Genomic DNA, 26,640 nt, shown 5'->3' with positions numbered 1-26,640 from the left:
GCAACAATAAGGCTTGTGTGGTCATCTTCAGAGATGACTGAGAAGGAATGCTCATGTAATTTACCTTCACAGATAAACAGCCTTCAGTCCAAAGGTAGAAGTGTCTAACTTTTAGTGCATAAAGTAGCTGTTGCTGCCACACTTACCACCTTGAACATAAGACTTAGAACTACCCGTATAACTAAGGCACAGAGGAGGAGGAGATCTAAGAGGGATGCTCAAGAAAAGGTTTTGATTGGCTGGAGGGAGTGTTCTCACAGAAGGGAGGCACACGCGCTTACTGCCAGCAGGAGGGCTTCTGTTGACCCAGCCCGGGAGTCCTGAGGACCACCAAGAGCTACACAGCACCTGCTCTGTGCTGGGCATTGGTCTGGGGGCTCCACATGCACTTAAACTTTTTAGTGCCACCAAAAGCCTGCGAGTGTGCAGCTCCTTCCCAAGTGAGGACACTCTGGCACAGGGATGTTAAGTAAGTTGAAATGACCAAAGGTTGTAGGTAACACGTGGCGGAAGGCAATCTTAGCATTAGTTAAACTCAGCCTAGAACAGTGGCCAGATATCACGTAAAAACAAACACACGGATCTGGAAACCCAACAGCCCCCCACCTGATCACAACATGCATTCCATGTTCCTTCATTCATGGTCCTGCTAGGAGCGATAGCCCCCAAAGGCCCAGAAATCAACACTAGGACCCGAAAATCCCAGAATGTGATGCTTAGAAAAAGGCTAAGCAATGGTGCCAGTGGTCACCATCCGCCAACTCTGCTCACCTCCTTCGTGGAGAGGGTGATGCCGAAGGCCCCGGCTATGAAATGAGCGAAGGATGCAGATTTAAAGAAATACTCGGAGACTCCGATGTAGATCATGGAGTCCCTGCGTTCCGGGAGCTCAAAAGGAACTGGAGAGAAGGGGGGGTCCACGAGGCTTTCCAGAGGGTAGAATACGCCCTGTGGGAAAGCAAAGGCCAGTTACCAGAGGAAAACTCAACTGTGCGGGAGTGAGAAGGTGGACCCTGTCACGTCCCAATATGGAACATTCCAGAAACTCGGCAGGGATGAGAAAAACAGCAAGGCCTGCTGACCCCTGGGGCCGTGACTGTTTCAAAGCTGTGCTGACTTGTGCACCTTTGGACGTGTCTGTCCATCTGGGGGTACACAGCACAAGCTCCTGGCTGGTACTTTTCTCAGATAAAGGAAGGAGGGGCTAATGGGGCCACCTCTGAACAGTTCCCAAGGTATCAGACCCTTGACCTTCAAAATCTGTGACTACCAGCTACTTGGGAAATTGTAAAAACACTCAGAAGAGCCCAGAACTCCAAATGGCTTGAAGCATTTTGGGGCATTCCTAATGCTGCTCTCATTAGCCATCAGGTGTCATTGAACAGCATTCAACGGATCTGAAAGACTCTGAGTGAAAGGCAAGCCAAAATGCACTTTAAAGAACAAGGACATTCACCTTGAGGCAAAACTGAACATAAGCACGAGGAGGAATGTTTTTCCAGGCTCAGGGACAGCCATTTCCATGGACATACGGCCTTGACAGAGGCCAGCAGCCCTCAGTTAAACCCACCAGCCTGAGTCATGAATAGAAGTACCAATATGTACGACCTGCTCAGGTGTTAAGTTCTAATAAAGGCAGGCCTCCCTACTTTCAGGCTCCTAGTCTCCCACCTACTCCCCGAGACAAAGACCTCCTGATGCTTCTCACAGAGAAGGCAGACATATGTTGTCTGCAAACAATCATTAAACCCATCAAGAAAGGGTTCAAGAGTCTTTTGAAAAGGCCCGAACATGAAGGAGTAGCTAGAAAGAAGATAAAATTATTTGAAGAGCATGTTTGTATATTTTCTTCTGCATAGAATCTTTGTTCTCCAAGTATTAACAGCCAGATGAGGATTTTTGAGAATCATAAGTTTACCTTCAGGTTCAGGTCAAGGTAATGCTCAGTGATTTCTGGAGGACCAACCAGGGAAAAATCCACCAAAGTATAGTTGTCGATCTTGGTGATAACTAAGTGAGCAAAAGAGAAAAAGGAGAATTTATATTCACTAAAGCATACTATAATACATGAATAATGTCTAGAAAGACAGAACAATGTTTTTAATTTTCTATTTAAAATAACAGTTCCCCCCCCCTTTTAAATAAGTAATACATGTTTACTTTTAAAAACTGTGTCCTAATCATGTTACACTAATAAAAATTAGGTAAAATTTTGGTGCACACCTGTTTAGGCACTTCCCTCGATATCTTCGTGAATATACACACAATGAAACTATAGAGTTTCATTTTTATTTTTATTTTTATTTTTGGTACCAGGGATTGAACCCAGGGGCACTTAACCACTGAGACACATTCTCAGTACCCCCCCCCCCCCTTTTTTTTGTATTTTATTTAGAGACAGGGTCTTGCTAAGTTGCTGAGGCTGGCTTTGAACTCGAGATCCTCCTGCCTCAGCCTCCCAAGCCTCTGGGATTACAGGTGTGTGCCACCATGCTCAGTTTATAGCTTTGAAAAGGAAATTAGCACAGGGGCTGGTATTGTGGCTCAGTGGTAGAGTGCTTACGTAGTGCGTGCGAGGCCCTAGGTTCAATCCTCAGCACCACATAAAAATGAATAAATAAATAAACAAAGGTATTGTGTCCAACTACAACTAAAATAAATAAATAAATACTTTTTTAAAAAAGGAAATTGGCACAAAGTCCCTTCCAAATATCAAGCCGTATACATTGGATTGAGAGACTTTCGAGTTCAATGTTAGAGTTCTATGTAGCTAGAACTTCATTTTTAAAAATAATAAACACACAATTACTATCACAATTAGAAATTTTTTCAGAGAAGTGATCTTGTGAGAGAGAAGATAAAAATCCATGAAGTTAAAGTCACCAGGAAATTCTCATGCAAAAGCTATTAATTTAATTAAATTTTTTTTGTATTAGCATTTTCGAAACAAAAGCAGAAGGCAAAGGAATCAGGGGATAGTGGTGGGTGAAGTTCTTGGGAAGAAAGATTGCAGAGTCTGAGATGAACAGTAGGTGTGGCAAGGCAGCCTTGGCTTAGGGAGAGCTGCCTTCTGACCACGGTGCTTGGAGGTGTGAAGACTTCCTCTCTCTTCCAGGGGAAGCTACCTGAGCATCACATCTGCTGGGGGAGATGTGAAGCAAGAAGAGATGAAGCAACTTGCTAAGGTAGGTGCACAACATTATCCAACGTCATTATGATTTTAGAAATGTGTCTGAGTGTCCGATGTGGTGGGGGATCCCAGCCGATGAAGCAGGAGAGGAGAATGAGGCTCAGAGTAGGCAGGCCAGGATGTGGGAATCCTTGGCTAGCTCCTTCTCCATTCCATCTTCTTTGCCTACTCTCCACCCCATTCACATTCTTCCATCCATCTATCTATCCACTCATCAATCCCTCAGTCCTCTTACCCGTTTCCTTTTATCCCTTCACCCATTCAGTCTTTATTAACCTGGTAGGGGCTGGGTGGGCCTGGTACTGGGGACATAAAGAGGAGTCAAAATTCCAGCTCATAGTCTGAGGGAGGAGGCAGACATAAAACTAGGAAGTTATAATGCAGTCTAGTAAGACAGGATCTAAAGCTGAGCTGAGGGTCCTCGTACCCACCTGCTCTGACTTTCTTCCTCATCTGAGTAAATGCTAATTTCATTCTTCCAGTTTTCCTTTGCTTAGGCTGAAAACCCAAAGTGAGCCTCGACCAGAAGTTCTCATGACCCACATTTGGGCTGCTAGCAAATACCACCGTCTATTTTCAAGGTATATCCAGGAGCTGAACATGTCTTCCCATCATTACCACCCACCCTGGGCCAGCTGCCCTGATACCAGGTCAGGGCTGCACTATTTCTAATTCTATCCTTGTCCCCACCCAACCTTCCTGGGTATTGTTAGCATAGTAAGTCAGGTCATACGGGCCTTGCTTAGAACCCTCCAGAACCTCATCTCAGACCAAGCAGACTTTGCAGTGTCTCCAGAGTCCTGAAAATTGAATCATCCCTTTCCCCATCTCTGACCTCATCACCTGCTGTCCCCCCCACTCCCTCTGTCCCTAGTATGGCCTCCTCACTGTTCCACCAACACCCTCGGAGGAAGGCCCTGCTTCACAGCCTTTTATTTGCTTATTTTTTTGGGACCTGAGATTAAACCTAGGGGCTCTTAATGACTGAGCCACATCCTCAGCCCTATTTTGTATTTTTTTTTTTTTTAGAGACAGGGTCTCACTGAGTTGCTTAGCGTCTTGCTTTTGCTGAGGCTGTCTTTGAACTCGTGATCCTCCTGCTTCGGCCTCTTGAGCCACTGGGATTACAGGCTTGCACCATCATGCCTGGTTGCTTCATGGCCTTTAAGCTTGTGATTTCCTCTACCTAGAATGTTCTTTGTGCATGCTGTGGTCTGAATGTTCCTCCAAACTTAGGTTGAGACCTAATGGTCAATGTAATGATATTGGTATGTGGGGCCTTTGAGGGTTCCTTAGGCCTCGGGGCTGTGCCCTCATGAATGGATTAGTGCCCTTTTCTCAGGAGTAAATTAGTTGCGAATGCTGCTAGATTTCCTCCCTCTGTCTCAGGCACACTCTCTTGCCCTTCCGCCATGTTGTGACTCCACTTGGAGGCCTCACCCCCAGGCAGCTCCTCTATCTTGGACTGTCCAGTCTTCACAACTCTGAGATGAACAGACTTCCACGGTTTGTCATCTTACAATCTGTGTAGTTCTGTCGCATCAGCAGAGTCAGGGTGAAGACGATCCAGCTCTGGGGGTTGCTCACTCTCTACTACCTTCAGGTTCTTCCTGCAATGCCACCTGCTCATCAGTGCTTCCTGGCCACCCTGTCTGAAATGGAAACCTTCACCCAGCTCCTCCCTTGCTTTGTTATTCTTCTTACTACTTATCACGGCCATAAACCAGATTTTACTTGCTTATCTTGCTTTCTGTCTGGCTCATCCCTCTAGTCCTGTGAGGGTGGAGATTTCTGTCTCCCAAGTTGACTGCTACATCCCCAGCACCAAGATCAGTGAGTGCCCAGCCGATTTCAGGTGCTCCTACACCATCCTCGGGTGAATGCATGGAACACGAAGGAAGAGATACATATAAAGTGTTGTGCAAACATCGAGAGGTGTCACTTTGTAGGTTGGGGGTGGTCAAATAAGATTTCTTGGGAAACACAGTGTCTGAGCTGAATCTTAAAGAGGAGTGAATAGGACTGGGGGCAGAGAGAGGAAAGGTTGTGATCTGCAGGGATCAGCAGGCTGCTGGTGCAGAAATATCTATTAAAGGAAGAAATGGAGGGAGGGGAGAAAGCGCTTCCAGGCAGGGTGGACAGGCATAAGCCCAGGCCGGGAGCGAGAGAGCACTGGGAACAGTTTGGTTGCAGGTGCAGAGAGAGGAGCAAGACGAAGCAAAGACAGGTAAGCAGAGCAGAGTCTAACCAGCCTTCAGTCCAGGTGAAGGTGTGTGGACTCCATGCTGAAGGCAGACACTGAAGGGGTTGGAACAGGGGAATAATGTGGTCAAGGTCAGTGTCACTCATTTTGAAGTGGATGGATTTAATGTCAAAGCTGGAATTAGAACTTGTGAGGGTTTAGCTCCTGGAATTGCCTCTTGTTCCCTGGAGCAACCCCCTTCTGCATGAGGAAGCTGGTTAGTAGCCCAGGGGACGTGCTCTCTGCAGAGGGAGCATCCTGCCACTTGAAGTCCTGGGACTTGAATCTGTAGGGTGGAAGGAACAGAGAGGAGTGGGCGCTCGCTGCCTTGCCAAGCAAATCTATGGAGCAGCAGCATTTGCAGGTGGGAAGAGAATCACCAGGAGACCCGGTTCTGAGACTCACCCTCCAGTGTGCTGAGGTTGACATTCAGCGCTTCCACCTCATTTGTGATAATGGGACACAGCTGGCCACCAAATAAATTGGAGAGAAAAATAAAAAGCATGTTATCATGTTGAAAGCAAGCCTTCTGGTTAGGAGACATTACCCCTTCGGTCACTACGATTTTCCCTTAAGTTAGTTGACACCCGTGGGCTTTGAGTCCTGTCTATTTGGGCAGCACGTCATTGAATGCTGGCTAAACTCCATAGCAACTGAGACCTCACCCACTTAGCCTGAGGCTTTCCTCCTGTGGCAGGGGAGGGCACGTGCCCCAGTTCATGCTGCTGCTGTCACACCTGGAGAACCTGCCACTGGAGCGACTACCTTTCCTCACTACTGGAGGTGACGTCTCCTCCCTCCACCTCTATCAGCAGCTCATGCCCTGCCTGGACAGCTGGAGCCACTTGACTACCCCCTGGCAAGTTGGAGAGCCCATGAGATCAGAGACCTGTTTAGGGACTGTTGTGAGACTTTTAGGAAGTGGGGCGGGGGAGGGGGGGGAGTATTCATATCAGGGAGCCTCGAGCCTGGGGTTGAATCCCTTGGGAAATCACTTCTGCTCTCTGACCTCGGTTTCCTCATCTGCAACATGGGGGCAATAATTATATCTACCTCATCAAGTTATAAGTAGAAATTCAAGTAATCGACATAAAATTGCCCAGCGTGGAGTAAGCATTCAGTAAATGTTAACAATTACGACCTTAATTCCATTTTAGTATTGCTACAGCCTTGAGAGGTAGGCACTCTTCCTCTGTTTACAGATGGGAGAAGCAAAGAACAGAGGGTGCGACAGCTAGACAGCTGGGGTCTGAACATTCTCTCTCTCTCTCTCTTTTTTTCCCCCCATCGGCACAGAGAGAATCATCGATGCAAAGATCTATTATCTCCAAGCTACATAGAAATTCCAGGGAAGCTTAGCTGCTGTGACATAATTCATTTATTGGCCTCCTGTCAGAAGCTTAAAGACCACACCCTGTTTTTAATAGGGGAAAGGTCACCTTGGAGGTGACATCCTATTTGGCAGCCATCCCTGCCAGGTCGGGATGGAGAAGACCATGAAACTCCAGAGTCCCCTGACCAGCTCTGCAGCCTCTGGGGGGCAAACTGCTTGGTGTTTTGGAGGGTTGAGCTTCTTAATGACTTTCATTAAGCACCTACTGTCTGCTAAGCACAGACCTGAGCCCTGGGGAGATGAGGGAGCCAGACCCCTTCACCCTCGTCTTTCTGCTCGGGTCCTTATCTCTGTCCCTGTCTCTCCCCAAAATATGAGAATATGGTTCAGAGAAGGTAAGATGATTGGAAAGAGCACACAGCCAATTCCATCCTTCCCTTCCTCAGACACTGGAATCAGGATTGTTATAGCGTTAGGAGGCATCCTGACATTCTGCTTTCTTAGTTTATTCTTACTCCATAATCTGGAAATAGCTTTTCTTCTCCCCTGTTCCTTACGTATCCAAATTCTATCCAAATTCTACCTCAGTCTTGCATCCTCTAGTTCAAATTTTTTCCATTTCTTAAAACTTCTTAGATTCAATCTAATCATCATGTAATTATGTACTAGATTCAAGTCCTCATACAATTGTTGCTTCACAAGCCTAAGTTTTGTTTGTTTGTTTAAATAGACAAGTTTTTATCACTCTCATGTTCCCAGTAGATCCTAGACCAGTGTGGGGCATGCAATAGGTACATAATAAATAAATTTCTATTGGCTGTTTGCCCACTGTAGGGTGAGAAACTGGAGAGGGGAGTAATTTCACTCATCTCCCTAGCACCTACCATGTGGCTGGTATAGAGTAGGGACTTGAGAAATTGTTACTGAGTTGCAAAGGATAGTGTGTCAAAGGGCCTTGCATACAGTAGGTGCTCAGTGAGGGCTTACTGGTAGACCTGCTGCCAATGCTGTTTTACGGAAGACTTACCATTCCATTTAAATTTTTTAAAATGGGTTTCTCCATAGGTTCAGCAAAGGAGTTATACAGGACACTAGGGGGGGAAAAAGAAAGAAGAGTTTACCGGGGCCCACAATCTGCCAGTGGTGAACCTCCCGCGGGTGCTGAGAACCAGCCCCGGATTAGCCATGCCCCACCACTATGTTCCCACTCACCTGAGTTCCCCAGAAAATGAGACGTGGGCATGGCTGGCTTGGGCATAGCAATCTTGGAGCTTCAGAACCGGGTGGCCAAAGTCATTTTGGGTCAGAATAATGATACCAGTAAAGTAGATTTCAGAGAGAAACAGATCAGCTCCTCCCGAGTCATGGCTGCTCCAAGAAAAAAAAAAAAAAGATGTAAGGTTATCCCAGTCTGGGCTAGGCACGGAGATGAATCCTGTTTCTCAGAATGTGTTACCCACAGGGACGATGTCATTTCTGTACATTCTAGAAGACTGGAGTTCTTGAGATGGGGAAAACTAGTACACAGTAGACACTCAATAAGTGGTTGTAGAATGAATGAATGTGGTATTCTGGGGCACCAACCAAGGTATTTGAATTTGACCTCTACTTTTCTGTGGGCTTTTGGTTGGAGGAGAGTGGGGCTCATCTACCTACCATCCTCCGGCCTCCATGGGAGCTAAGAAGCTCCCTTTCCCATGGTTGTCCCTGTAGATGGGGAAAGTGCCATCCATGAGAGGCTTAAGATCATGCAGTGATTTTCTAGTGGACCTAAAATGGGGTGCACATTTGTTCCTCTGACACTAAGGAGCCTCCAGTTCTTGGGAAGTCTTACATGACTTCGATCAGCTGCTCTGCACACTCTCAATCTCTCTCTCTCTCTCTCTCTCTCTCTCTCTCTCTCTCACATGCACACACACACACACACACACACACACACACACACTGCAAGCAGGGAATTTGCTGATTTTGGTCTCACTCTGGAGAAGGATTGTTACTACTGAGAGAAGACCAACCTCACCGAGAAAATCATGGTGAATTTATACATTTTCCCATTTTTGTTCCGTTTTGCCCCAGATCAGCAGCAGGTGTTCGGTGGAATACTTACAAAAGTGGAGACTTTATGGCCCAGTTTGTGCTGATGTTGGTCGTGCCGTGGTTGGTCAGTACTTTAATTCCCACCCCAGGCACAAAGGCTAATGAAGTATTTGGAAATGAAAAGGCATTGATTTTTATGCTGTGAGACAAGAAACAGGAAACCGAGTTAGAGCAAAGAGAGCGTCCGCACGTCTCAGGCCACACTGGACCTGCAGTTGTAGAACTGCCCACCCCCCGCCCTGGGTGACTGTCCACCCTCCTGTTTTCAGGGCAGAGTCTGGGCACCGTCTCCTGATTCCCCTCAGCCTTGGCAGGAGGTGTCTGCTCTCTGGTTGAGCAGAGTAGTGGGCAAGTTCGGAATTAAATTAGTAAATAACCAAATAACCTACTTCCTCGAGTTTCTTTAAACACAAAAGCAGATGCAACATCGCTCTCATTATTTTTCCCTTCAGCAGCTGTAGTGTTACTCAAAGTGGGTGACATCAGTGTTCTGGAGGGAACAGCTCCTTGTAGGGGACTATGGTGCACATCAGAGGACGTCTGCACAGGAGTGTCGTTCCCTACTCGTCACTGAGGCAATCTAAGTCACGCCCTCCTCCTGCTCCCAGTTGCCCTCTGGGTGGCCGGCACCTTTCCTAGCTGAGAAACTGATTTGAGAGAGTTGTCTCGCCCTGGGGTTCTCTGGGCTGTTGAGCAGGTGACCCCAGGTACCGGTGAGGCCCTGGGTTGCTTGTCATCGAGATGGCCACATGCACAAGGACGATATCGTGAACACCCACTGAGGGAGGACTTCCTGCCAGGCGTGTGCAAGCCTGTGCCCGAGCTCGTTGTAAGCCTCCCCGTGATCCTGGGAGGCAGTTGCTGGGAAGTCACACGTAAGTGGTGGAGGCGGACCTGGGACCCTCCTCAGTCTGACTTCAGACTGCTCTGAAGCCCCAGCTGGGCCATTGGAGTGTGGTGCAATGAGCTCTCAACTTGCAGCCAGGTTTAATTCTAGCCCTATGACCTTGGGCAAGGCACTCGACCTCTTTCACTTATCACTCAAGAGAAGAGCTACTCGCAGGGGGGCTGGGAAGACGTGCCGCAGGTGAGCTCATCCCAGGTGAGTTTGTCTGCATATGATTGAGCACAGGGAAAGGCCCGGCTGTGAGCTAAGATCAGGAAAAACTTTAAAACATGAACATGATAGCGATACAGGATTATTTGCCATGTACCTATCTGTGGCATTTTTTCCTAGCTACTCCCCACCATCCATCCTGAGTCCCACCATGGAAAGAGAATGGTGGAGATTTGTTTAACATAGGTCTTGGAAATAGTTTCATTTGGACACATGTAGGCCTAGCCAGCTCTTCATATCTGCTGCACAGTATTCCAAGCTGTGGATGGAACATTTAAGATTTCTTCCTTCGTTAGGAATGATTATTTATTATTATTTCCAGGATGTCTGTATTATAAATGATGCCACAGTGAACATTCTCACTCACACTGCCTGTGCCCAGGAACTTCTCTAGGGAGGATGCTGAGGAGTGAAATTATCAAGTCCAAAAAACACATGTGTATATATAAATCGTAAATCACCTTCTAAAATGGCACCGCCCCATAAAAATAGGAGATATACATGTAATTAAAAAATTTCTAGGAATCACATTTTAGAAAGAAAATAAAACAGTTGAAATTTATTTTATTATTTTAAAATTGGCTCATGGGGATTTACATATTATGGGGGCACGGTGTAGAATTTCAATACGTGTCTACAATGTGCAATGATCAGATCAGGGTACTAAGCATATCTATCACCTCAGATATTTATTATTCTTTGTGTGGGAGCGTTCAAATCTTCTCTACTGGTTATTTTGAAATATTCAATTAACAGTTACCAGTCCTAGTTATTCGACTGTGCTATAGAATGTTAGAGGTTATTATTCCTATTTTAACACACTCCCATGTCTGATAACCACACTATCTACATCCCCTGGACCCCACCTCAGATTCTCCTCAGGCTTTGGTAACCACTATTCCATTATCTACCTCTAAGATGTAAACTTTTTAATCAAACATAAAAATGAGAACATTTGATGTTTCACTTTAATGCAACATCCTCCAGTTTCTTCTACATTGCTACAATGACAGGATTTCATTGTTTATGGCTGAATAATATTCCATTACATATGTTTGTATCATATTTTCTTTATCCAATCTTCTGACAATGGACACCTATGTTGATTCTGTGTCTTGGCCATTGTGAACAGTATCACAACACAGATGTTGAGTGCAGATTTCTTTTAGACATGCTAATTTCATTTCTTTTGGATATATACCCAGTAATGAGACTGCTTGATTATATGGTAGTTCTACTTCTAGTTTTCTTAGGAATCTCCGTACTGTTTTCCATAAGGGCTATAACACTTTACATTCCCAGCAATAGTGTTTGAGTTCCCTTTTCTCTGCATCTTCTCCAACATTTGTTACTTTTTGGCTTTTTTGGAATAGTTGTTTTATCTGGGATAGGAGGACATCGCATTGTGGATTTGATTTGCTTCTTCCTGATAATTAGTGACGTTGGATTTTTTTTCCCTCATTTTCACTAACACTTGATAGTATATGATTCTTTCTGTATTTTTCTGCTATGGCATTATCATTATAATTAAATAATTAGCTTAATTAAGGAAATTGTGAATATATATTTAATGTCCAACTCTCCCGCTGGACATTAAGGGTAAGAGATGTGTCTGTATTGTTCACTATATTATTCCCAGTGCCTCAAACAAAGCCTGGAATGTAGTAACTGCTCAGTAAATACTGTTGAATGACTGACTTTCTAATAGACTAGATCACCATCTTTCCTCCCCACAAAGAAACCTCTTAGTTTTATAGAAGGTCGTTGTTGACAGCAGGGAAATGATTCCCTCAAAGAGTTGGAATAGCAGGGAATTTTCTTTGGATTGGAAAGGTGTTTGGGCAATCTGTGATTCAGTCACAGAGAACTTCTTATAAAAGCCTGACCCCACCCCCCACACCTTTAAGATTCAGTTCATGATTGGCAAAGGCATCTTCTCCCTGTGCCGCCTTTGGGGATCTTGTCAGCAACTACGAAAGAGGTTGCAGTGTTTTCTGAACACCCATTTCTCCCCTTTCCCTAAACTTCCCTGAATTTGTTGGAGATGACAAAGTTGTCTGGTTGGAAAACTAATTTTCCTCTCTCTCTTGCTGGTACGTTTATCTATTGTTCATAGGCATGATCTTATTAGGGTAGAGTTTCAGAAAGAACTCACTAAAAGAGAGACACTGACTGAACTTTTAAGGGTCCTTTTACCCTTTCTGTTTCCTTCTTCCAGCTGCATAAAACATGGATTTGATGGCTGGAACTGCAGTGGCCATGTTGGGCCATGAAGCAAACTTGAGAATGGAAATCAGAGATAAGGATGGCAGAACAGAACAAGACAAGGAAGCTGAATTATGACGAAGTGAATCTTTTTACACGAAAGACAAAGTGCTCTTGATGCCTACTTACTTTGAAAAATTGTAGTCTACATAATCAATCTTCAGAAATTCAAGAGACTCAGAACCATTTAAATCTGGGAGGTTCTTTTCCTTTATCATATCCTCAATCATCTCCAGCCCAGCTTGAACAGCTGTGAAGGAAACAAAAAAAGTGGTGATAATAACCCAGGTGACAGTGATGTAATGATATTAGCCACATAAATGCAATTTATTGAGCAGGAAATGCTCTTAGGTAAGAACTCAGTGGCTCTATAAAGTGTGTATTGTTGTTTATGCTTTACAGATGGAAACACTGGTCCTCAGAGAGGCGAAGGATCTGGCCCAGGACCATGGAGCTAACATCACGAGGAATTTCCATCATGTGGCCGGGGTGACATTGGACAGTGAGCTGCGAAGGAAGAGCTGAAATATTCTGCAGGGGATGTTGCTGTCATCACCTGGCACACCCTACAGAGGGGAACGCTGTTCCCAGGGGACTTAATTCTTGACCAAATCATACAGCTAAGAACGAGGGGGTGGGGAGACAGTCGTCAAAATCTCAGCGGTTTTGCTTCAGAATCTGTGTGCTGTAGTCAGTTCCAGAAAGTTCCTTCTCATTCTTCTTTCTTTCCAGATTCTTTAAACTCAAGGACTTGGGGCCTGAGGGCCACCGTCCAGGGGCAACTCTAGAATGACCTGAAATCCTAATGAGAGACGGTGGGTGGGTTGCGTGTGCAAATGTGCCTCAGGTTTTTCCAGAGACAAGGACCCACGTTTTCACCCGGGCCCCCACGGGAAGGATCCCAAGGCTCAGGAAAGGTTAATGACCTCTGCTTTAGTTTCACCCTGGGAGTCACCGGTTGGCTTTTCCTATGGAAGCACCCGGAACACATTTCTCTGAGCTCATGGGGGAAGAGCACTCTCCCACATTAAAGAGCTTGAGAGAAGCCACCTTCATAGTTAATCAAGAAAGAACTTTCACGTGTTTTTATTACTGCGTCATAGTCACACACATGGTGGGGTTCACCCAGACGTGCATGGGATGGAATTTGCTCCCTTTCATTCCCTGGAACTTCCTCTTTCTCTCCTTCTCCTTAGGATGAGTTTCTATCCACATTGTCATTCACATACAAATTGGGCAGGATGAATCAATTTTAGGTGGCCCTGCGGGCTAGTGACCACTCCTAGTGGCCAAGAAAGTCTCTCCCAAATTCCCAAAGCAACCCAGGGACATGTGTCTCCTTATCCCAATTTCACTGGGAGGCAGCTGAGGGCTCAGAGAAGTTCACGAACTTGCTGGTGAGTCCACAGCCAGCGAAAGAACGGTTCCTCTAGGACTTAGAGCAATTAGGAACAGAGACCGAGGGCAGGTTTAGGATCAGGCAGAGCAGAGCTGCAATGGTTTGGATCCAGATGTCCCCAAAAGCTGCTGTGTTGAAGGCTTGGTCCCCACTTGACTCAGGGGCACTCGACCACTGAGACACACCCTCGGCCCTATTTTGTATTTTATTTAGAGACAGGGTCTCACGGAGTTGCTTAGGGCCTCGCCATTGCTGGGGCTGGCTTTGAACTCTCAATCTTCTTGCCTCAGCCTCCCCAGCTGCTGGGATTACAGGCATGTGCCACTGCGCCCGACTTGTTCTTTCTTTCTTGATATTTTTAGTTGTAGATGGACATAATACCTTTATTTTGTTTATTTAGTTTTTTTATATGGTGCTGGGAATCGAACTCAGTGCCTCATGCGTGCTAGGCAAGCGCTCTACCAGCCCTACACACGTGTTCTTAGTATGTAATTCTGTACACATCATCCTTCACACAAAATTGTGCAAGATGGATCAATTTTAGATTCCCTGTGTCCTGTGAGCTACTGGGAAAAGACAAAGAGTTTCTCCCCAATTGACTCTTCCTTTCCTCCTTCTTCCCCCTTTTTTTCTTTCTTCCTTTCCTCAATCCCTCGTTTATTTCTTTTGCATTATCACTGGAGAGGAATTTCTTGGTTAGATGTAAGTATTTTCAGGTTAGACTAGTAGTTGTTGGATTAACTACTTCAGTTAAAGAGTACCAGGAAGCTGGGCAAGGTGGCACATGCCTATATCCCACCAACTTGGGAGGCTGAAGCAGGAGGATTGCCAATTCAAGGCCAGCCTCATCAACTTAAAGAGGCCCTAAGCAACTTAAAGAGATCCCTGTCTCTAAATTAAAAAAAAAAAAATATATATATATATATATATAAAGGGATGGGGATGTAGCTCAGTGGTTAAGCTCCCCCCCCAGAGGACCCATCTTTAATCCCTGGTGTGCGCGTGGGCGCACACACACACACAGTACCAGGAGAGCTCTGCAAAACTATATCCAGCTAATCTCAGGAAAAATCTCCCACAGGAGAAATATAGGTCCATATACTTTGATTTTGCAGTCTCCTTCCTTGGTACAATCTGCTCCCACCTCAGTTTAGCCCAAAGAAAACCACGTTCTAACATTTCTCTTCTCCCTATTAGGTACAAACAACCTTTAAACCAGGGCCTTTTAACCTTTCAGAGTCCCCAGCTCCTTTGCATATCAAATGAATGCAACAGAGTCTCTATCAAGAAGCACAGAATCATCACCCACATTAAACTTTGCACTTGATTGGAGAAGACTCCAAGTCCCCTTTGAAGTCAGACATTTTCTAAAGCTCAACGGAGTTGCTTTTACTCTCACATTTCCTTCCTCTCTCCTACAGAACTGTTTACTCAGCACCCCGAGGTATCCCTCTTGCATGTGCGTGGGCAGGCCAGGTGGGAGTCTGTGTGTGGGTGTGCCTTCCAGGGGGTGAGCACTTAGCTTCCATATAAGGGACGGGATCACCCCAAAGGGGAGCCTGTTGCAGTCCCCAGATAGTCCAAGCCATGAGCTGCTGGGCGTGGGTCCTAGACTCCACGGGGCAGGGCTGAGGCCGGCTGCTGAAAGGGTCAACTCACCATAGTCCAGTGCCCGCTGAGTGACCCTCGCCTTGATGCCGGGGTACATGGTCTGAGAGGAGGAGGTATAGAGACTCCACAGGAGGAAGCATCCCCAGAGGACCGGCACTGCCTTCATTCGCATCTGCAACGAACCGACATTTACGGCTTTAATACCCTGGACTCGCTCCTGGGTCAGTCCCACCCAGAATCCCTAGCCCTCCTCATTTTCATGACTTATTTCCAGAACTTCATTCATCTGTCCACCTGTCTATCAGCCCATTCATGCTTCCATTTATTGAGCACATCAGAATGTGTTGTAGATGCTAAGGATGTCGAAGTGACCAACATGTGGCCCCTGACCTCTGTTTCCCATAGACTAGGGAATGAGACATGTGTGTGAACACACACACACACACACACACACACACACAATTATAATATGATACAACACAACAGCCTTATAGTAAACTCAATGTTTGGGATGTGCCCTGGAATGGACACTGGGTGGGGTGGGGGAAGGGATTCTTGGAAGTTTTAGAACAAACAAGTTGGTAGATTAAAAAGATGGTCTTTGTGGCTGTGAGGCAATCCCTCATGTGCTTAGAGACCCTTGCCAAGTCCCCTTTGCCTGCAAGACTGGGCTTCAGCTCTTAGCTTGGTGGTCAAGACTTTCCACAGGTGACTAGGTAGTCACTGTGCCTCCTCTTCCAAGTGGTGGTGTTCCAAGCAGGCCACTCTGGGCTATTTGCTCTTCCTTGGTTTGCTAAGTTCTCTCATCCTTGGGGACACCGTGTTCAACTCTCCCAACAGCAACACACACACGCATGTCTACATCTGGCACCCCACCACCTGAATCAGGCACCCACATTCTGCCTGGCGAAGGCATCCTCCAGGCTCAGCTCCAACGTCCTCCTCTGTGAGAACGTCCCTCACCGTGTCACGTCCCTCTGGGCTCAGCACACTCTCCTCTGTGCCTCGGCCACATTTGCATGATGCGGAAACACACATTGGACACATGATGCTATCTGACTCCGGGGGGCACCCCACCCCCTGGTTCCAACTAATATCACTTCACGTGGGTGTTTGCCATGGCCTCCTTGCTGGTCACCGGGCTCCAGCCTTTGTCCCTTTCTGGGTTTTTCACCCCACCTCAGCCAACGCAGGCTTTTATAATAAAAGTCAGGTCGCGTTCCACCTCTGCCCCACTGCGAAAGCCCTTTGGTTCCTTCCTTCTTACTCTGTGAAGGCCAGAACGCTTCCCCCTGCCCCTTCCCTTGATTCATTTTCCCCGAAGCACTCGTCATCTGGCATAGTGCACGGTTACTCCTTTGTTTTCCCTGCGGAAACCGTTAGTCTTCACAGGGAAGTACTTCAGCACCCCGGACAGCGACTGGCACACAGTAGGTGACATACTGACTGACTGGGATGAGTGCATTCACGGCTCCTTCATGAGGCTGTGAGTTGGGTCAGTGCGCCTGATGGGTTTCTACTGGACTCAGGACAGTCCTTGACCTTCGTATGTATTGCCCTGTATTATGAGGTCTTTCCACCTGTCTGTCTCTCCTCCGAGGGGCTCTGTTTTCCTTTTGTAACTCCAGAGTTGAGCACAGTGCTCGGCTCCCACTAGACAGACAGATGAGTCTTTAAATAAACACCCTGTCCAAGGAGAGGGATGGCGTCTATTCACCCTTATGTCTCTTGTGCTTAGCGTATGGGTCAATCTATGCCTGTTGAATCAATGCCACCCTATTTTCTTGCCAGAAGAAGCACAGGTGCCCACAGCGACAGGGATGTAGATTTCTTTTACAGGCAGCAGAGTGAAGGATGGCTCACAGACCTTGATTCTGGTCTTGAGGTTTCCCATCTGGGTGATCTGTCCCTGCTGCACTCACATATGCCAAAGACCCACAGGTGACAGGTGCCACTGAGTTCACACACACCCCTGAAACACATCGAGGCAGGGGCCTGGAGGAGGTGCTCAAGGAAGAGGAAGCCCTGAGAGCCACATGTTCAGGCAGAGGGAGGGGAGTGGTCTGTGGCCAGGTAGAGTTAGGAGAGGGCCCAGGAGGTTGGACGTTGGATCATGGGGGGGACCGGCGAAGTCTTGGAGGAGTGGCCAGGGTAGTTGGGAGCACCGGTTAGTGACACTGAATCAGGCACCCGCATTGGGAGCACCGGTCAGTGACTCTTTACTATCAGAGGCTGAGGCTTTTCAGTATTTTAAGCAGGTTTGGCCTTCTGTGTCCGTGGATGTTTCAACCCTGCAGGGTAAACTGGTCTGGTTCTGCAGGGCCATCTACAGAAAGGAGTGGTGGCAGGGCTGGGGGGGGGGGCTGAGGACAGGCCGGGAGCAGCAACCCCAGGGGACGCCTAGAGGAGTGGGAATGACAGCATCGGGAGGGAGAGGAGGGGCTCTGCCTAGCAACCAGCCATCTGAGGGTTGGAGGAGAGATGAGGAGTGGGCAGGTAGGTGCTGTCCACACGGCCCACGCTCAGAATGGAGGCTGCTCCAGGGCCTGTGTGGGAGCTTCCTTGATCCTTTACTGTTCCGGAAGGCCAAGGGGTCCTGGAGAGGAGGAGGTCAGGTTGACATGAGTGGCACCATGGGAGGGAGGGGGACAGTCCAGGGACTCAGGTTGGTGGCTGTTTGCCTATTGGTATGGAACCATTTCCACATTTTAACTAATGGTGAGGCCACATGGATGTGTGGTCACAGTAATATCACTAGAAGAGAGAGAATTGTAAGTGGCAGTGTCTTTTTTATCAAAGAGCAAACTATTTTCATAGCAGTGGAAAGAGATAGGAAAAAACATTAGACCGAAAAGTCGGTGCCCCCTAGACTGGGTGAAACGAAGGAGCAGAACCTCAGTAAATATTTGCTGACTGGCTTACGAGATTCCAGTTAACTAAGAAAAGTTCTAGAAAAGGTTGGGAAAAACATTATATAACATAGTTTGATTTTTCCACATCCACAGTGGAAAAAAGCCAACTAAACCAAAGCCGAGATAATACTCACTAATGGAACAACGACCCAGATCATAAATTTATATTTCTTTACCATTTACAAAACTCACAAGGTAGATGTCATTTCTTGCCCCTATTTTAGACACCCGGACCTGGAGACTTATAAAGTCCAAATGACTCATCCCAAGACCCCACAAGTACCTAAGAATAAAAATCTTCTGGTTCCCAATTCTAGTGTTTGTGAATTGTTTTCCCATAGGAATGACTTGATAAACGCTAGGTTTTCTATTTTCTTCTGGGAATTTTAAATAGGAGTCGCTCAATGCCATCTTTAAAGTGGAAAAAATTCAGTAAGCAACTGGAAATTTCTAAGCATCTGAACGCATTTCTGTGTTTTCTTGGGCATGGATAGTGTTTAAAATTCCCTTCTGGCAGTAAAACCTGTTTTTCTTTCCTGGTCAAAAGAAGTTTCCGAAGTGATATTTTTGGATGGAGATTTAGGAACGGAAAACTGTCTATAGAAAAACATATATATTTTTTCCCTCTAGAAATTTTATGAGTGAAGGAAAGGGATGGATTGTACATTAACTTTCAGTTGATTTGTTTGGTCAGGATGATAATTTGTGGGCAGGGGAGGACAGGAAGCCTGTCAAGCAAGGTGGTGACTCCTAAAGGTTAAGTAATTTGGCTGGCAAGTAAGGGCAGGGTGCGTGGCTTGTTAAAAGAAAAGATCCAAGATGACTTAGGAGCCCTCTCGGCAGCTGAGGAACTGCTTCTTTCCAAGATTCAAAACCTCAGTAGTTAAGAGTTCCGCGCCAACATGCAGCTGGAAGAGCTCCCCTAGATGAAATGGTTCTTGTTTGAGCCATTGGTGACCAGGAATAAGAAAACACCAGCACAGTGTAGAACATTCCGGAGACTCACAGCTTGGCTTACCACTGCGGCTCGTTGGCAAGAGCTTTGACAGATCTGGAAAACTTTGAGTAAGGGAGCGAGGAGTGAGTGAAATGTAGCCTTCAAAAGCAGAGGCACATGTTGAAAATTAAGTTCACCGGGTTTAAAGACATCGACGCTAGGAGGATATTCCAACATACATTGGTTAAGACAGAACGAGTGCAGAAGTCTCCACCAACAGGAATGGAATGTGGGCAGCACTGGAGACTGTTTCAAGGGATTCCACCCTCACTCACATCTGATTTTATAGCAAGATCTTCAATGACAAAAGGACCCTGAAAAATCCTGTAAGTCTTTCCTCCCCAGACCCCAAGGTGAACACCGACAGGTTCAACTATTCAGGCCAGTGAGAGGGCAGTTTTGCTCTGGCAAGATCCGGGTCACTGACACAGTTTAAGGCCTGGCTCCAAAGCAGAGATCATAATAGCTCCTCTGCCCTAACCACCCCGACGGAGAAATGAGATAGAGTTTTTCTGCCCCTGTGCTGGGTTCCTCCCTGAAATGGAGGCAAAACTCAGTCCAGACCATTGAGCGACCCTCTTAACTTTGCTACACCAGACGAAACTAAACAGATAGTCTAAACTGACACTTGGATCTTCCTTAGTCTGGTCCAGTTTTCATTAAACCTTTTGCCTAGGTAGACACCAAGTGGACATGAGTGACATAAAATGAATAAAACACAGAAAAGCCTAGGCAGAGGGTAGTAGTAACTCAGGACTTTTTACAGCTGACTTTTCAAAGGGTTCTACCAGATCTGAGACACCCCAGCGAGAGATCCCTGTTCCGAGATGGGTGCTGGCAGAGACCTGAAGTTTGTTGATTCTTACTTACCTCAAGCACAGGAGGTGTCCAAAGCTGGGGAGCACCTTCGCTGCCCTCTGCCTATGAAGTCGATGTGTTCTCCAGCCTTAACCCAGCTGCCGGATCGCGGGGATAATTAAGTCTGAATCACTGCCCTGGTGGATTCTTTCAAAATGTGACACAGGATTGCTTCACTACAATTACCCAATGGCATGAATGAACACTACAGTCTCTACCAAGGTGAACAGCCAATACCACCTAGGCGATAGTTACCAGCTGGAAACACACACACACACACACACACAGACATACACACACACACACACACACACACACCACTTGTGAAATTGTTTCCACTACTTCACCAAAATGACTAAGTCAAGACTCCTGATGTATTGAAAAAGGTGCAAATCACATTGAATTGGAAGAGGAGGAGGACATTTCCTTTATGTGATAAGAAGCCAGTCTACCCAGGTCAGGGTGCCTCGCCGGGTGTTGGTTCTCCTGCCACAGAAAGTCCTTGGGTGGATCATCAGATTCAGTCGACCTGACAACCAGGCTGACCTAGTTGGCACCTGTATTGTTGTGGGCAGGACCACAGGTGCCTCTCGGAGTGTCTGCTCCTGTTTAGAATGTTTGTTGGTGACTTCCTGTCCTGATGCTTCTTGGATCTAGTTAGAGGGGGGCATCAACTGTTAGATAACTTGATACCTTTGGCTTTAAAACCCCACCCCCACTCCATCCCTCACCTTTTGGTCAATGCATTTTATTTTATTATTAGTCAATGCCTTTTAGATGGCCAGGGACCCGGTTACATGGTGTGTCTAGGTCTTTATTTGCAATCTTCTTAGTGAGATAAGGGGATTAGTTGCCCCAGTTTTCCCAGGATGCCGGATTTGCAATACAGGACAGTTTGGGGCAAGTCAGGAAGTTTAGTCCTTCAGTAAGAAGAACAGGCACTTTCCTGGGCACTGTCCCCACCTCTGACAGAGGGTCAGGTTTCTCATCTGAAGTACCTCAAGCTATGTTTACCCATGTAACCTGAGTTTTCTCAGGGGTAAAGTGGGGATAGAAACAGGATCTACAGTGAGAGGCTCTGAGGAAGAGGAACATTGATAATATATGAGATCATGCCATAACACCATTAAGTGCTATAATATTTTATTTTTATGTGGCCGTATGGTGGTATGAGCCTGTAGAGAGTGTCCTCATATAATCATTTACTGTCAGTCATCATACATCAATTCATTCACTCAATCAACAAACATTTATTGAGGGCCTACTGTGTGAAAAGTCCTCTTTAGAAAAAAAAAGATAAAAAGATCTTTTGGGTGGGGCTGGGGATGTGGCTCAAGCGGTAGCACGCTCGCCTGGCATGCGTGCGGCCCGGGTTCGATCCTCAGCACCACGTACAAATAAAGATGTTGTGTCCGCCGAGAACTAAAAAATAAATATTAAAAAAAAAGATATTTTGGGTATAGTCTGAGAAGAGGAATAGCTGGGTCAAATGGTGGTTCCATTCCCAGCTTTCCAAGGAATCTCCATACTGCTTTCCAAATTGGCTGCACCAATTTGCAGTCCCACCAGCAATGAATGAGTGTGCCTTCTTTCCCCTGCACTTGTTGTTGTTTGTCTTCATCATGGCTGCCACTCTGACTGGAGTGAGATGGTATCTTAGAGTAGTTTTAATTTGCATTTCTCTGACTGCTGGAGATGATGAGCATTTTTTTCGTATATTTGTTGATTAATTGTATATCCTCTTCTGAAAAGTGTCTGCACATCAATGTTTATAGCAGCACAATTCACAATAGCCAGACTGTGGAGCCAACCTAGATGCCCTTAAATGTATGAATAGATAAAAAAAATGTGGCATATATACACAATGGAATATTACCAAGCACTAAAAAATAGTAAGATCATGGCATTTGCAGGGAAATGGATGGCATTAGAGCAGATTATGCTAAGTGAAGTTAGCCAATCCTCCCCAAAAAACAAATGCCGAATGTCTCCTCGGATATAAGGGGGGTGACTCAAAATGGGAAAGAGAGGAAGAACATAGGAAGAAGATTACCTCTAGATAGGGAAGAGAGGTGGGAGGGAAAGGGAGGGGGAAGTGGAATTGCATGGATGGTGGAAGGAGACCCTCATTGTTATACAGAATACATGTATGAAGATGTGAGGGGGAAAAAGAATAGTGTTACCTTAGATTAGGTAGAGAGTAGTGATGGGAGAGGAGGGGAGGGGAGGGGGAGATAGGAAGGACAGTAGAATGAAACAGACATTATTATTACTGTGGGTATATATGTGATATATGTCGTGACCAATGTGATTCTGCAACCTGTACACTCAGAAAAATGAGAAATTATATCCCATCTGATTCAAATGTATGATATGTCAAGGTCATTGTGGGGTCATGTATAACCAATTAAAACAAATAAAAAAAGACAAAAAGAATCCCTGTGCAAATAGAGACAAAATGGACAAGTATATAATAAAATAAACAAAAATGTGACATGTACTATGCCATATTTTGGATGTCAAATATCTCCAAATGCTCATTTGTTAAAGGGTTGTCCCAGCAGGGGACATGGGAAGTAATGGGACTTTGGGAGGTGGAGCCTGGTTGGAGGTTCTTATGTCACAGGGGGGCACACTCTTGAATGGGATTGTGGGATCCTAGCCCCTTTCTTTTTCCCTCTGTTGCTTCCTGGCTGTAAGTTGAACAGTTTTGCTCCATCCAAAGCTCCCCACCATGATGTGCCCCCTCATCACAGGCCCAAAGCTAACTAGCATAAACTAGGATCTCTAGAACTGTGAGTCAAAATAAACCTTTTTGCTTTATAGGCTAACTATCTCAGGTATTTTGTTATAGTGACGAAAAGCCGACTAACACCTACTATGAAGGGAATAAGAAAATGTAGTTGGTGGAATGGCCAGGCAATTGGGGGAGGAGGCCTGCTCACTTTGTTAGGATAGTTAAGCAGCCATTTCTGAGATGGTGAGATTTGAAGTGAGATCTGAGCAAGTAGAATCCAGCCAGGCAGAACCCTAAAAAGGAAAAACATGGAGGGAATAGCAAAGGAGGCCAGTATGTCTGGAATAGAACGAGGGCAAATCAGTAGTATTCGACATTGATATGGTGACATCAGAGGGGACCTGGAGTTCAGAGCAGAGGTTGCCTGAAGTATAAATTTCCAAATCAGCATCTAGAAGTTGAAGAGATCATCTGAGGCAGTTTCCCATGGTGCATGTGCTCTTGGAGGCATGGGAGGTAATTTCAGACGCTATACAGATAGGCTCTTGAAATGTACTGTGGTTGTTCTCAGTGCATTAGAAAAATACGGAGCAGATATAGATGATGAGTGACCTCACATATCAAGGGGAAAAAAATTCATGAATTTCAGTATCTTCCTTGGATGGTGACACCAGTTTCTTCTCTTTCTCCTTCCCTATCTCCCCCATTTTAAGAAGTATACAAGTTTAGCTTTTATGGTGCAATCATCCTTTGGCATCCATGGGGGATTGGTTGCAGGATCTCCTGCTACCGGAATCTGTGATGCTCTAGTTGTTTATACCAAATGGTGTAATATTTCATATAGGCCAAGCACACCCTCCTGTATACTTTAAATCCTCTCTAGATTACATAGTATGAAGGCTAGGTAAATAGTTGTTTACTGTGTTTTTTAGGGAATGATGACAAGCAACAAATTCTGTACACGTTGAGTGTACCATTTTAGCTCAACGTTAGTTGAATGGATGGATGTGGAACCTACAGACATGGAAGACCAGCTGTATTTATTTTTTACAGTTACCCTCTTTTGGAATTAGTTTTCCCTTTACATTTCACCCCCTTTTACATAATTTATGTACATTTAAAGAAATGGGGAAAACAGATCAAGTGGAACGCAGAATAACTTCTGAAAGGGGGACTGGAATAGTGAAAGTTCAGGAAACAAAGATCTAAGAAGAGAGCGTGGTTTGCTTTGTTTCATTTGGAAAGGATTGTAGAAATTGACTTTCCTTTCTGTTCAAGGAATTATTTAGGGCAAATTTGCCGAGTTCATCATTAAAAACAACAACAGAATCCAGCAGCATTCATCCAGGTTCGTCTTTGGCCTTAGGTTTCCCTATTTGACTGAAGATTTGCTGGAAACTCCTGTTTATTCAGCCACTCATGATGGCAATCTAGATTAATTATTTCACTTACGGATGGTTGACAGGGTATTAGTCTTTGCAGGTCAAGGGACACCTTTAATTAAAACTCCCAAAGAAAAGTCATAATTAACTAGGTAGAAATAATTGTTCATTAAAGGGAGATGCCCAGATATGGCGTGAAGGGACTGAGCACCCTTAGTTCTTTGTTTCTACAATGTGTGGGCTAATCACACATAGAAAGCCGCTGTCTGCAAATCAGACTTTTTTGAAGACAAATTAAGCTTTCATTTTTTTTAAATGGGAGTCAAATTGGGAGGGGACAGAATTATGTGTAGGTTTGGAGGACAGATGGGACAGTTTTGGAGCAAAAGCCATTATGAGCTAAATATTTGTCTAAGTGAAATATGGTTAAAAGAAGACCCTGAGCTGGACTTGGTGCTGAGGAGGCTGAGGCAGGAGGGTCTCAAGTTCAAAGTCACCCTTGGCAATTTATGGAGGTCTTAAGCAATTTTGCAAGACCCTATCTCAAAATAAAATATTAAAAGGGCTGAAGAGAGATGTGGCTAAGTTATTAAGTGCCCCTGGGTTTGATCCCTGTACTAACAACAACAACAACAACAACAATAAGGCGACCGTTAAAAAGGGTAAAAGAGAAAAATGAGAGCTGACATTTATTGAGCATTGGTTATGTTTTGGGTGGCATCTGTATATCAACTCACTAGATCCCTACTGAGACTGTGAAGAACCAATACAATCTCCCTTCCATAGGAGAGGGAATGGAGAAGTGAAGCCACTTGCCTGAACTTGGGATGCAGGACCTGGGCCTTCTGCTCCAGGAGTCCTTCCTGTTAACCACTATCCTATGCTGACTTTTTAGGAAGGTCACTAAAGGGCAACCCACAGCCCAGAGAGAGGAGGATGCTGTTGTTGCTAGGCAACCCATCTGGTTTGCCCAGCTGCTGAGTCTGTGTGAGTGACAGATACATGTGTGTTGAACCACTAGTTTATTCCTGATTAGAGGAAGTGGCCTCAGTTCATTTGGTTCCTGAGACTGAGTGACCCTGCGGTCTGACAGGATCATCCTGTTACCTGGCTGTAGCTCCTCCTCTCTCCCCTGCTCTGTCCTAGGCCACTCTCTCTTGAGGTCTGTGAGGATGTTTCCAGGTGGACACCAAAGACAGATTCAGACCATTGCCTCTCCCACCAGTGACACTCTGGGACAGTTCCCAGTACTGACTGCCTCTTGGTTTAAAAAGATAAATCTACTCACCCTAGTTCCTTCCATTATTATTAGTTACCTAAAAGGGAGTCATATTTTATTATCACAGTTTAACATGAGTTTAAATTCATGCTAAAATTTAAATTCACCGATGCATGACTGTTTAGAGACATAAAGGATTTTGGCATCAGATAAACAAGATAGTGTGATATTACTCGGAAAAGTCTGGGAATCACCGGTGTGAGTCCAGTTCAAATAGAAGAGGATCTCTCCATTTCAGCCAAACAGAACAGGATTTCTGCACTTCCTTATGTCAGTTGCAATTCACATACTAATTCATAATTATGTGACTTATTTGGGCTACATAATTCTTGAATGTAGGGGGCTGACATGTACACTATAGAATATTTGGCAGCATTTCTACCTCTGCCTCTTAGATGCTGGTAGCAATACTCCTTCCCACCCCAGTTGTGACAAAAATGTCTCCAGATGATAAGTGTTTCTTGGCCGGCAAAGTCATTATACGTGAGAACCTCTGAGATAAAGTATAGTCATGTGCCACATAACTACCTGTCAGCCAATGATGGGCGGCATGTAGGATGAGGGTCCCATGAGGTTGGAACAGAGCTGACAAATTCCCGTCACCTACTTAAGTTGTAGCTATCATAACGCAGAGCAATGCATGATGCTCAGTTTTGTGGTGATGCTGGTTGAAAAACCGCTGCACGGCCAGTTGTATAAAAGTACAGGGCACACAATTATGTACATAATACGTGAATAATAAACACCCATGTTACCAGTTTATGTATGTCACTGGTTTATGTTTGGGTTTGTGTGTGTATCCTTTCATCATTATTTTGGAGTGAATACCTTCCACTAACAAAAAATGTTTACTTTAAAACATTTGCCACGCCACACCAGCAGGAGTCTCATACAGCTCATGTTCACTGTGTTTCTTGATTGTATCAAGAGCTCATGTCAAATGATTTCCTTATACCTAGGTTTGGGTAAGTACAATCTGTGATGTTTGTGCAGCGATGAAATTGGCTAATGACGTAGGTCTCAGAATGTGCCCCCATCATTAGGCAACACACGAGGGTATTCTAGATGGTGGTTGCAGTAGTAAATAGCATTCTTGAGAATCAGATGCCAGTATTCCTGACATTTTTCTTATCTTCCTAATAAATACATGAACACATTCTTGGGTAAAAGATGCAAATAATATTGGTTTCCAGATCAAGCTGAACATCCTTAAGCACCCTC

The 26,640-nt window shown here is 45.4% G+C and overlaps 1 protein-coding gene across 1 annotated transcript in view; it reads right to left on the bottom strand.

Annotated features, from left to right (window-relative positions):
• The window catches only part of Bpifc (BPI fold containing family C), a 32,816-nt gene extending 17,390 nt beyond the window's left edge, over nucleotides 1–15,426 (bottom strand). The window contains exons 1-8 of the mRNA XM_027930235.2: nucleotides 15,303–15,426; nucleotides 12,374–12,494; nucleotides 8,873–9,001; nucleotides 7,978–8,133; nucleotides 7,793–7,856; nucleotides 5,838–5,898; nucleotides 1,919–2,010; nucleotides 772–948 (exon numbers count right to left, since the gene is read on the bottom strand). Coding sequence (XP_027786036.2) covers nucleotides 772–948; nucleotides 1,919–2,010; nucleotides 5,838–5,898; nucleotides 7,793–7,856; nucleotides 7,978–8,133; nucleotides 8,873–9,001; nucleotides 12,374–12,494; nucleotides 15,303–15,426 — 924 coding nt within the window. The remainder of the gene's footprint in view (nucleotides 1–771; nucleotides 949–1,918; nucleotides 2,011–5,837; nucleotides 5,899–7,792; nucleotides 7,857–7,977; nucleotides 8,134–8,872; nucleotides 9,002–12,373; nucleotides 12,495–15,302) is intronic.
• Between the last annotated feature and the right edge of the window lie 11,214 nt (nucleotides 15,427–26,640).

This window comes from Marmota flaviventris, chromosome 3 (genome assembly GCF_047511675.1).
Source record: "Marmota flaviventris isolate mMarFla1 chromosome 3, mMarFla1.hap1, whole genome shotgun sequence".
In the NCBI taxonomy this organism is placed as follows: Eukaryota; Metazoa; Chordata; class Mammalia; order Rodentia; family Sciuridae; genus Marmota; species Marmota flaviventris.
This window is presented reverse-complemented; position numbering and strand designations above follow the sequence as displayed.